This window comes from Vipera berus (genome assembly GCF_964194415.1).
Source record: "Vipera berus genome assembly, chromosome: W".
NCBI classification, from domain to species: Eukaryota; Metazoa; Chordata; class Lepidosauria; order Squamata; family Viperidae; genus Vipera; species Vipera berus.
The window spans coordinates 52,641,396-52,653,930 of NC_138210.1; the positions used below are offsets into that span (position 1 = coordinate 52,641,396).

Genomic DNA, 12,535 nt, shown 5'->3' on the forward strand with positions numbered 1-12,535 from the left:
TTGTCATTCATACTTGACTCATGTTATTGCTATGTTTATAAATATTTAGTCTCTTTTCATTCCATCGATTGAGCTCTCTTACAAAGTCGTGAACAAATAAGTAGCAATCAGCTTCATTGGAGGGCAACTTTAGTTATTTTGAACTAAACTTATTTATATCACAGATTTAGTTTAGGACCTTAGGAGGCATACAAATCTCCCACTAGCTCGACCTAAGAATTGAAGTGCATCTGGGGGAAAACCAAAATCACATACATTTGCTGGTATTCTTGTCCAAAATCTCAAGAGGAGAAAATCTGGGCAAGTTGCTCCCTATTGTTTGTCTATTAGTGTACCACCCATGCCTTCACTATAGCTACCTTCTTGCTTTTCTCTCCTATCCACAAGATAGGTGAAGATGATTGCTTTTGCACTGACAGTTTGCCCAGAACAGGTGAAAGGAAGGTAGTTATTTGCATGATCGAACATACCCGATTCCACAAAATCTATGGCTATATGCACTCACTGGGAGTGGGCTTCCACTCAGAAAATGAGATCAACAGGACTTACTCCCAAACGGTACTAGAGGAGTGCCAGTTTCAACAATAAACCTGAAGCGAAGTTTTAACTACGATCTTCTTTCTAGAATCTAGGGCACCATCAATAGTTCCCCACTTCTAAAGGCAGCACGTCAAGAATATTTAAATTAACTACTGTATAGCCAGCCTTGTATAATTGCATTGTATTGTATTGTATTGTATTGTATTGTATTGTATTGTATTGTATTGTATTGTATTGTATTGTACTGTACTGTACTGTACTGTACTGTACTGTCTGTCTATATCAGGGGTAGGCAACCTCGGCTCTTTTATGACTCATGGACTTCAACTCCCAGAATTCCTGAGCCAGCCAGGCTGGCTCAGGAATTCTGGGAGTTGAAGTCCATGAGTCATAAAAGAGCCGAGGTTGCCTACCCCTGGTCTATATACTCATACACGAACACACACACGCATGTACTGTACTGCATATTCCTTCACGTGCGCCGCCAATCAGCTCAGTTCACAAACTACATTTTTCTTGACTTCCTGATAAGAGGACTTTAGAACGCGGCGTCTCCACACGGCTGCGCGTGGAACCCCGAAGAAGCGACGCCATTGGCTGAAGGGAAAGGCTTACTGTTCATCAAGAGTCAGATCATCGGCCAGTGGCTGTTTCTGAAGGCGTGGCTGCTGGTGTGTGAGAGATTCCGCTTTTGATTGGCTAGCAGTTCGCAGGGGCCCTCTAGAGCGCCTACAAAGGTGAGTGTTTCCGTGAAGTCGCTGGGGAAATCTTTAGGAGGGCCTGAGCAGGGTAAGGCAATTTACGTGGCATCTAACCGACCCCGAGAAACGGGAAGGCTCGGGCCCTTTGGGACAGGCGCTTTGCATGGGTGACTGTGGATGGTGTGTTGCAGCCTGAACTGACTGCGGAGAGAACTGTCGGCTGTTTGTTGGTTCTTCTGTTGCAGCCTTATTAAGCACATTGGGGGGGGGGAGGAAATCCTAGGGGATCCTATTTAAGTACTGTAGTTAAAGCCTAGTCGGGTTTTCAGTTCCCAGAAGAAGAAATAAGCGAGTTTGGACATTAGTTCTGATTTTTTTTTATGCTTACGTGCCACCAAGTTGCTGTCAACACTTAGCAGATACAAAGATAAATGATCTCAATCCTGATTTATCTCTAGCTTTGGGTTTTAGACCTCCCAACCCCCTCCCACCCCCTCCCAAGTCCTCTTGTGCTGCCTCATATTTGGTGGAGGGAATGAAGAAGGGGTAATCCTGGGAGGAATGAACGATGAACGCGGGTGGTGGTGGGGAACTATATGCCAAGGGTATCTATTCCCAACAGGATCACTCAGTGTGAAGGTTATTCCAGCTGTCCACTAAAGCACGCAGGTGTCTACTGTATGTTGGGCAGCAGCGATATAGGAAGATGCTCGAAACAGATGATCCCTTTAGTGACAACGGCAAAGGCAGCAATTTATACTGCACAGGAAAAGGCAAGAGTTAAACCATTCCTGTATTTTTACCAAGAAAACTCATGGATAGAATATATAAAACGATTGGCAATATAGGTGATGCCGGATAGCATATAAGCGTTGCTTGAGCAGGGTCCGCAAGATTGTCTGGGACGCTACACATCCTCTTCACAACCTGTTTTCCTTGTTACCTTCTGGGAGGAGGAGGCTCCGTGGTATCCGAAGCAGAACATCCAGATTCAGTCACAGCTTTTTTCCATACGGTATTAACCTTGTGAACTCTAAAGCTTCCTCCTTCCGTTATGTATTCAAGATGGACAGTGAATAATATTTATATGCTACTTATGTGTAAGGATGTAGGTCTATACATATGTTGTTTATAGTATGTTTGCTTTGAGCGCAAGCAACTAAATTTCATTCTTAATGTGTGCCATTGTGGCCACAGTAAAAAAAAAGACAATAAAGTATATCTATATCTATATATCTATATATCTATATCTATCTATCTATATCCTATCCAGTGCTTTTTTTGTAAAAGAAAAAGGTGCCGGAACTCACACATGTTATACAACCTGCCTTGCCTACCCTACAAGGTTCCATCCAAAAAAGGTGCCAGAACTCCGTTCTGAGCGTTCTATGACAAAAAAAGCCCTGATCCTATCTAATCTATCCTATTTATCTATCTATCATGACCCTCTCATGTCGGATAGCATTCAACATATTCCTGAAGAAAAGTTCTTAGTTAAAACATTCTTAAGGATGGTGGTAGGATTGCATGTGGGATGACACACAAAAAAACCAGTTTGATCATATTTGTTCAGTTTGACTCCCTTTATTTATTAATAGGACCAATATGAAAGTCTATTAACCTTGCAGGATCCAATCTGGGTCGGTCACCGGGACCAGAGGTTTTCTTTTCAGACTTAACGCTGGAGCCCATCTTCAGAGAACCTCTCTCCAACTCCTTGGAAGTGCTCTGAAGATGGGCTCCGGCACAAGTCCGAAAGCTCGGAAGACATAACCTTTGGTCCTGATGACCAACCCAGATTGGATCCTGCAACATTTTCCTGGGACATGTATATTTACCTTCATTCGTCTGTTAACGTGCATTAGCAAAAATATGGAAAACTTCAGAAAATCTGAAATGGAGCAATTATGGGACCTGAAGTCCAAATTATGAGAGATTTACATGAGAATCAGTGTGATGAAGCAGTTCAGGTGCTGAACTAGGAGTGGGGAGAACCAGTTCTAATCTTCCTTTAAGCACAGAAACTGACCAGTCACTTTGGGCAAATTATTCTCTCTCTCAGCACTAGACTGGGAAATTTTTTTAAAAATATTTACCAATCCATACTGGACCAGTGTGGCTGCTTATGATCTATAACTGTCAGGTGAGGAACTCTTAATCCTATGCTAGGTTGATTTGAGCTAATACAGGTAGTCCTCAACTTACGACCATAACTGAGCCCAAAATTTATGTTGCTAAGTGAGAAATTTTTAAGTGAGTTTTGTCCCATTTTATGACTTTTCTTACCACATTTGTTAAGTGAATCACTGCAGTTGTTCAATTAGTAACACGGTTGTTAAGTGAATCTGGTTTCCACATTGACTTTGCTTGTCAGAAGCTTGCAAAAGATAATCGTATGATCCCGGGACACTGCAACTGTCACAAATATGAGTCAGTTGTCAAGCATCTGAATGTAAATCATGTGACCATCAGGATGCTGCAATGGTCATAAGTGTGAAAAATGGTCATAAGTCACTTTTTCAATGCTATTTGTAACTTCAAATGGTCACTAAGTGAATTGTGGTAAGTCAAGGACAAGCTGTAATCAGCTGGCAAGAATTGGAGTTAAGCAGCCTAGACATATTTTTTATTAGATGTATTTGCCGCCCATTTCATTTCAAGGCAGCTCTGGGAGGCTTACAGCATTAAAAGCATTAAAGCCATAAAAGATAAATATTTCTAAAATGAAAGAAAGGGAATCACAATCAGGGCCTTAGAGAAGGTCAGGAGGGTGGGAGCTGATCTTGCCTCAGGAAGTAAGATGTTCCAAAAGGCAGGAGCCACAGCAGAGAAGGCCCTTCTCCTAGACCAGGGGTAGGCAACCTTGGCTCTTTTATGACTCGTGGACTTCAACTCCCAGAATTCCTGAGCCAGCCGTGCTGAGGAGAAATGGAGAGGTTTCCATGCTGGCTCAGGAATTCTGGGGGTTGAAGTCCACGAGTCATAAAAGAGCCAAGGTTGCCTACCCTACCCCTGTCCTAGACACTGCCAGTTGAAATTCCTTGACTGATGGGGACCACAACAGACCTCCTCTGCCAGCGCAGGTGGGATAGGCCAGTCCCATTGGGGTGAGATGGTTCCTCAAATGATTCCTCAAGTCCCATGCCATAGAGGGTTTTAAAGGTAGTAACCAACATCTTGAATTGCTAGTGAATATATAGTGAATGAATAAATAAATATAATACTCAATATAATTCTTACAATAATATGTTAATATCAGAGTTCAGATGATTTTGTTCAGCTACATTTGGATCTAACCCATTATGTACACAACTCTTTACATATACAGTACGTATAGTCTTTGTTGAAGTTACCAAAATAAATTGTTGTGCTTTAAAACAAGAAGAATATATTTAAAAGGAAACTTTCTGGATCTTCTAATATTTCAATCTGGTCTCAGCTTGGAAATGTCCCTGGCACGGCTTGGAAAAGTGGTTCCCAAATCAAGCATCTTGTTCCTGTGTGACATGCAAGAGAAATTCCGCCCTAACATCAGCTACTTCCCTCAGATTGTATCTGTGGCAGCTCGGATGCTGAAGGTAAACACTGGAGGGTAAGGACAAAGATGTTTGACATGGTCTAGAGCAGGGGTAGGCAACCTCGGCTCTTATGATTCATGGACTTCAACTCCCAGAATTCCTGAGTCAGCATAGCTGACTCAGGAATTTTGGGAGTTGAAGTCCATGAGTCATAAAAGAGCCAAGGTTGCCTACCCCTGGTCTAGAGACAGGAGAGAGAGAGATGAAGGGATAGGGAAAGAAATTACTCATTTCACTAAATGGTTTTGATTTGGTACCCAATCAAAGTACCCAAAGTATAGCAATTCAGGATTCTAAATAATGGGTTCCAGAATTCATTCAGGTGTTACAAGGAGGCCAGGCTTTAGCTGTTAGGGATGTTGCCCAGCAGGTTCCTCCAAGACTGAGTCTCTAGTCCATAATCCTGAGGTAGGTATTGCCCAAATTGTAGTGCCTGTCTTGGGGGCTGCTTAGCAAGAATGTTTAGCATTTAAGTTTAAGTTTAAGTTTATTAATATTTCTATACCGCCCTTCTCCCGAAGGACTCAGGGCGGTGTACAGGGCAAGAGTAAAACATAAAGTTACAAAAATTAAAAAGTTATTAAATACATGCCCATAAAAAACAATAAATACATTAATAAAACCCCCTGTCAGTGTTGGCAAAACTGGGCATCCCAACGTATTGTTTTTGCCAAGTGTCATGGCAGTGATCAGGTGCCTAGGCAATTGGTTCTTTGGGATCCAGAAGACAACGATCCAGTAAATACAGGGATTTTAAGCTCTGTTATTAACTCCAGCAAACAGATGTAAAAGCATAACGTAAAAAGCATATATACCAAGCAAGATAATACCCAAATTTCTTACAAGCTGTCAGGAGCTCCTTAATAATGACAGCACAGATGTCCCAATGGGGGCCAATTTCCACGGTACCTAGTGCTAGGCTTCAGGCTGAGGTTCCCAGCAAACAACAAATGCCCTCCCCCCCCCCCCCCCGATGTTTATCAAAGCCTGGTACCATGACTTCATGGCCCTGCTCTAGTCAGGAGATTGCAAGAGGGCCTGCTGACCTTGACTGGTGGCACATGACTCTGGGATGGGAATGAAAAGCCTGAGACTTTCACTGTGAGTAAAGCTATGTGAAGATCTAGCAAACAGGAATAAAAAAAAAGCAGGCTAGCTCAGCCTGAGCTCTAAATTTCTAGACTTTTCTTAGTGCGAAAGAGAAATCAAAATATGTCACCAAACTCCTCAAAATAACAATGGTCTTCCGCATTGCCACTACACGGGATCCTCCCTCGATCAGAGGGCCTTCATAAAACATGGGCCATTAAGGCAAGGCTAAGGTGTCTTGTGCAATTTCTTAGATGGACACCAGGGGTCAGCATAAAATCAGCGTCTGAAAAGCTCACCTCTCCATCCCATTTTGGGAGTCCAGTTTGTTTTCACCCTACCCATCCCCAAGGCCCTGTTCTGTCTCCCGACAGGTTGCTGAAGCTCTTGAAATCCGCACTGTGGTCACCGAGCAATACCCCAAAGGTTTGGGTCCAACAGTACCGGAGCTGGGAGCTGAAGAGTTGCCCAAATACACCAAAACGTGCTTCAGCATGCTTATCCCAGAGGTGGAAAAAGAGATGGAATCTGTTCCCAACTTGAAATCCGTACTTCTCTGTGGGATCGAGACACAGGCTTGCATCATGGTATGAGATCAGGAAACTGGCTTTTGGGGGTAAGGCACAAGAACTGATGCCAGGGGTAGACAGGCTACCTGTGCCGTTTTTATCAGTGTGCCAATAGAAGAGGATATTTGTAGCTCACAGTTGAACTGTGAGGTTCTTGATGCTCTCTGAGCTTGGCTTCATCAGTGTTCAGCAGAAAGGCAGTTAAACTCAGCTCCCCTCCTATTTGTGCTGCACGGAACACAACTGCACATGTACATATGGTGGGTAAGGTCTTGGAGTAAAACCTGGGAGGTTCAAGTTTAAACCACCTAAAGCTTTCAAGGGTTTGAACTAGTCTCGCTGGGCGGTTGTTCTTTACAAGGTCCCGGGAATCTGCAGGAACTTGCTCCTCTTTGTCAAAAATAAGAGAGAGAGGATCATGCTGCAAACTCTGTCCCAGGACATGGCTTTAATCGTTGTTCCCCACCTCCTGTGGACCCAGCTGCAAAGGGCTATTGTACAGTTAAAAGGAAGAGAGATTCCTAATCTAAATCACCTTGTATCCCTGGAGGAAAAAGTGGGGTAGAAGCTTAACAGACCAATAAATAGAAGGTTTATACAGACCAGGAATATCGGCCTTGTTTGAATAAGCCAGTAGCTTTTTTTTTATAGAACATGCTAAATCGAGTTTACTGAATTAAATTATCGCTGCTGGATTCACCAGAGGAGTAAACTGCAACCCATGCTTACAAGCTATCCTATCTAGGTTCATACAATGTACAGGTTGTTGTCAACTTACAACCATTCATTTAATGACCGTTCAAAATTACATCAGTGCTGAAAAAAAGTGACTGGCAACTGGTCCTTGCACTTTCACCCATTGCACTCTCCTTGCAGTAACGTGATCAAAATTTGGGTGCTTGGAATCAGCCTGTATTTATGACAGTTCTAGTGTCCCAGGGTCATGTGATCACCATTTTTGAACTTCCCAGCCAGCTTCTGGCAAAAGTCAATGGGGGGAAGCCGGCTTCACTTAATAACTGCAACGATTTGCTTAACAGCCATGGCAAAACATTGTGAAATTGAGCATAACCCATTTAATGACTTATTCAGCAGCAAAAGTGCCAGTGCCAATTATGGTCCTAAGTCAAGGACTACCTGTAGACAAACCAACAGAAGAGAAAATACATAGCTCAGAGATGCACTGTTAGGTTCTTGGTGTTCTTTGAGCTTGGTTGTTTCTTTGCATAGGTTTCATTCACTTAAAAACAAACCATATTTTGATCTTGTGTGTTGAGTATACTCAGCCATGTAATATGACTTACTTGGTTTTGACTCATAAGTAGCTAGATTCACACAACATGCAAATTTATTCAGCACACCATGGCTAAGTAAACTATGCTTGCATGTGTTGTTTGAAACCAGCATTTAAGTGCCAGAGTAAAATTGGGAAGGCATCCATTTCTTCCTATCTTTAATCAATGTAGCTGGTCTGGCAAATAGTTTCAAATTCTGAGGAGCCTGGGAGGGGGTAAAACAAAGCACTTCTTTTTTTCTCAAGCTAAAAAAAGCCCCCCCCCAAATAATGTACAGGTAGTCCTCGACTTACAACCATTCGTTTAGCAACCATTCGCAGTTACAAACATTGAAAACAGAGATTTATAGCTGGTCCTCACATCCTTCTCAGCCGGCATCTGATAAGCAAAGTCATTGGGGGAAACCAGATTTGCTTAACAATTATGTGATTCACTTAATAACTGCAGTAATTCACTTAACAACCAAGACAAAAGTAAAATGGGGTAGAACTCAGTTAACAACTGTCTTGCTTAGCAATGGAAATTCCGGTCTGAATTGTAGTTGTTAAGTCGAGGACTACCTGTAGAACTTAGAAACAGGCATGAAGCTAATTTGCTCCTATGAATTAAAGGGAGAAGCAGCAAAGCTGCTTTATATGCAGGTAGCCAGCTTACCACCAGTGAGTGTATTCACGGTGGGAATGTGGACCCAGCATAGACATCTCCACAACACATGTTGGTGCTAAACATCTCGGCATTTCTCCGCCCAGAGGGCCTGCTGACTGGCCAATTGCAGGAGATGGCTGAAGAACTGAAAGAGTTGCAAAACCCTGGGAGTGGCAGAGTTCTGAAGAGTGCCACCACAGGAATGTTTGTTGTCTCATAGAAACTGAAAGAAGTTTCTTTTGATTATTATTTTTTTGATCCAGAGTACTGCCTTGGATGTCATGGAGCGAGGTCTGGACGTTCACATCGTAGCGGATGCTTGCTCTTCCCGCAGGTGATCAGTGGGACAGATGGGGAGAAAAGCCCAACATCACCCCTTCCATTTTCTTCATATCTTTTATTGGGTTCTTTTCTTTCTGTCTCTCTTACTTAGCCAGGTGGACAGGATCATAGCTCTGTCCAGATTGCGTCAGAGCGGGGCCTTCCTTACCACTAGCGAGGGACTTATCCTGCAGCTTGTCCGGGATGCAGCTCACCCGCGTTTCCGAGAGGTAATTCTCTAAATTTCTTTGCACATATCCAAGTTGCCAGGTTCATTCACCTGCTTCTCTTGGCCAGTGCCTCTCTATAAATGGCCCCCTGGAGAAGCAGCGGGATTTAATTAGCTCAGTGTGAAACAGTCCCACTGATGTCAGAAACAGCCATCTTTGGTGGTATCCCAGCCACCTTTACACAAGTAAGCATGTTTCTTTTTTGACAATATAATAAAACTACGAAACCCATAGTTTCTTGGTCAGGATCAGCAATATCGTGAGCAGTTGATGGGAGGAGAACATATTCCTTCTTGTACATTACTTTGTCTTATCTCCTCATGTGCTCACGGGCATAAAGGAGGAGAATGTTGTAACTTGTTAACAGAATTCCTAGAGAAGCCCTGCTGTGGGACCATTCTAGGCCCTCGTCTCTATTTAGCTGTAAGGCAATATGGTTGACCAAATGAGGCCAGCTGGTCAAAGCAAATCTGAACAAACCAGTGTCTCTGCCCAAGGAAATGTGGTCTGGCAGAATTAAACCAACCTTTGCCTGGGAGCACATTTTTGGAGAAAATAAGAACTATACTCATCTTTCAATAGACGATTAGGCCACTCTCCAGAAACTGGATAGCACTAGGACTAGACTAGAATCTATCAGACTTATTTTAAATGTAATAGTATATCCCTTCAGTCACAATGAACATTACAGTTTGGTGAGAACTTCTGGCTAGGGTTCTGGGGAAATCCATGTTTGTGCGTCTTGTGAATTTCTGCGGCCTTTAAAGAAAGCAGATCAGATAGCTTCTGGATGATTCTCCAGCTGTTGTCTCCCCCTCTTTCTTTTTCAGATTCAGAAATTGATTATGGATCCTGCCCCCGACAGTGGCCTTCTGCCCCTCATAAAAGTGCCAAATTCCCTTTTCAGTTAGCCCAGCTGCTCAAAGGATGATAACCTTCTTTTAAAGCACCTTCAGCCATTTCATCTGATGTCCTTGTCCTTCTGAATGGGAAGGAGCAAAATCAAGATTCTTCAAGTTGACTTTAAAGAGGAAGATGATGAATTATAAACCTAGCTGAAAAGCTGCATCAGACCTGTGATCTTTCTATAGTAATTCAATGAGATGGTTGAAAGACGACACTGGTAACATTTTGACCTGGTCTTTTTATATTAAGTAACATCAGTTGTGCCTCCTTAGCTCATAATGTGAATCTCGGCAATATGTAAAATTATATATTTAATTTGCACATTTTATTGTGACAGTTCTCTTGTGAGGGTGTATAAATAATATCTGAAATTGTTTACACTTTATGTCTATGGAGATTCTCAGTCATCCAAATCCTGGTTGTCCCAAAGGTGCTTTTTCAAAAAGGAATCTGGACTTGGTTTTTCTTTGAAGATGTTTCGCTTTTCATCCAAGAAGCTTCTTCAGTTTTGACTGCTGAACAATCTTGGATGAGAAGCGAAATGTCTTCAAGGAAAAACAAAGCCCAGTTTCCTTTTGAAAAAGCACCTTTGCGTTTCACACTTTAGTGCAGATTTAGGAAACAAGCGGGAAAATAAGCAAATGCTGGGTTCATACATGAAGCTTGTTGCTTTTTTGAATAAATTACAGTTTTGAAGTGGCTTTAGTTAACTGCATTTAACTGAGTTCACACATATAATCTAAACATGATTCAAGTCTGATGTGAGTCCAGTTTACGTCTATTGACAAAAAGACAAGTGCACAGGAAAGGAGGAATTACTACAGATAATCATACAATCTGAAAAAGTCCTCCTTTTCCTACTTACATAACTTTTAGGTCTGCTCACAATCATGAGCATGTGAGTTAAGAACAGATCTTCACAATTCTATGTTGGCCATTTTTCATGCCCTGTACAACACAGTGAAATGTGTATTTTGAGGCCTTAACAATTGCCAAATGTTCAGTAAGCTCCAGCTGTATTTTTTTTTAAAAAAAGCTTACTAGCTTCATATGCAGAAATTAATAAGTTATGAAGTTTTTCTTCATTTCCTGAGAAATTTCAATTGCTAATTTCTGAATATCAAAAGCATAGCACATAGATACGTCACAATATGTCACGTGGCGAGTTTGACACCCCTGCTCTAAAACAACATTTCTCAACTTTAGCAGCTTTTAAGATGTGTGGACTCCAACTCTCAGAAGCCAGCAGGCTGGTGAATTCTGGGGATTGAAATCCACTTATCTTAAAAGTTGCTAAGGTTGAGAAACCCTGCTCTAAAGTCACATTTGCTTTACATAGAATCTGTCCCAAGCCAAGCATCACCGTGGGAAAATACATTATTTTGACAGGAAAGATTTCCAAGAAATCTGTGTCCATCGATCCATGGTGAGCCAGAAAGAAAAAAGGTTTGCTTCTGATGTTGAGACTGCTTTAACTTACAGCTTTGTTGAAGGAAAAATCTTCATCGTGGTTATTATTATTATTATTAATTTTATTTGTATACCGCCCTTCTCCCGAAGGACTCAGGGCGGTGAACAGGGCAATACATGTTAAAAGACAAAATACAAAAATTAAAAGAGATTAAACAAAATGCCCACAACTATAACAATAGGTTAAAACACATTAAACAGTAATAAAACCCAACCCCATCCCATCAGGCCAGGCCAGCTTGTTCGAACAGATAAGTCTTTAGATCGCGCCGGAAGGAGCGGAGGTCAGGCGCCATCCGGAGCTCGGCCGGAAGATGGTTCCATAAATCCAGCGCGCCCACAGAGAACGCCCTCCCCCTGGGGGCCACCAGTCGGCATTCTTTGACCGGTGGCACCCTGAGGAGGCCCTCTCTGTGGGAGCGTACTGGGCGGAGGGAAGTTGATGCCGGAAGTTGATGAGTCCAAGCCAGGAATAAACAACATGGCAACTGCTTTAGAAAGAAGGTTGCAGTTTATTTAAGAGGAGAGCCAGACAGAAAGATGACTCTGGAAGAAAAGAGAGCACATGTAGGGAGTGGGTTTTTATACCCTCTGGGGCTCTTGAGGTTGTTTCCTGTTCCTGTTTGAGGCTTTGTATTTCCTATGTCATGTATTTTGACCTGTGTCCCTTTGGCATCTGTGGGTTAATCCTATTATATCCCATCCTAGAGTTTGGGTGGGGTATGTAGATTTTAGGTGTCTTTGTCTTCCTAAGCTTCTAGCTAGGGGCCTCCAACCTTCCTGGATTATTTACATCTGCATTTCTACAGAGCTGGTTTCTGCTTGGAGGAGGGAGACTTGGAGCTGTTAAGAAAAAACTGGGCACGCTTTTCTGCCTCTTTAAGATCCTTTGAGGAAATATAATTTATTTATTTATTTTTGGGACTTATATGCCGCCATATCTCCCGAAGGACTCAGGGCGGCTAACAACCATAAAAAACAATACAAAAATTAAAAAAAGAATTAAATAACAGCCCCCAAATAAATCAACTACACAGTTAAAAATTAATATTTTTAATATTTAATAATATTTTGCCCTTTTAATATTTCCTTCTCTGGGTGGGGGTGGGGGGGCTGACTTCCCATAGCTTCATAGCAAAACTCTGTGCATATCTAGAGGATGCAGGAAAGTTAAGTTTTGTGGATATGGAG

At 42.2% G+C, this 12,535-nt stretch overlaps 1 protein-coding gene across 3 annotated transcripts; it reads left to right on the forward strand.

Moving 5' to 3' along the window:
• The first annotated feature begins 1,209 nt into the window (after window positions 1–1,209).
• On the forward strand, window positions 1,210–10,569 carry LOC308676724 (isochorismatase domain-containing protein 2-like). 3 transcript variants are annotated; one of them, XM_081342729.1, is made up of 7 exons: window positions 1,248–1,277; window positions 2,195–2,256; window positions 4,681–4,819; window positions 6,283–6,495; window positions 8,681–8,751; window positions 8,851–8,968; window positions 9,799–10,569. In XM_081342729.1, the coding sequence occupies exons 3-7, from the start codon at window positions 4,688–4,690 to the stop codon at window positions 9,877–9,879; spliced, it is 615 nt and encodes a 204-aa protein (XP_081198855.1). In that variant the 5' UTR covers window positions 1,248–1,277; window positions 2,195–2,256; window positions 4,681–4,687; the 3' UTR covers window positions 9,880–10,569. The 3 variants fall into 3 exon arrangements, with proteins under 3 accessions (XP_081198854.1, XP_081198855.1, XP_081198853.1); XM_081342728.1 differs by lacking the exon at window positions 2,195–2,256 and having other exon boundaries at window positions 1,210–1,277; XM_081342727.1 differs by lacking the exons at window positions 1,248–1,277; window positions 2,195–2,256 and adding an exon at window positions 1,289–1,329.
• The last annotated feature ends 1,966 nt before the right edge of the window (window positions 10,570–12,535 follow it).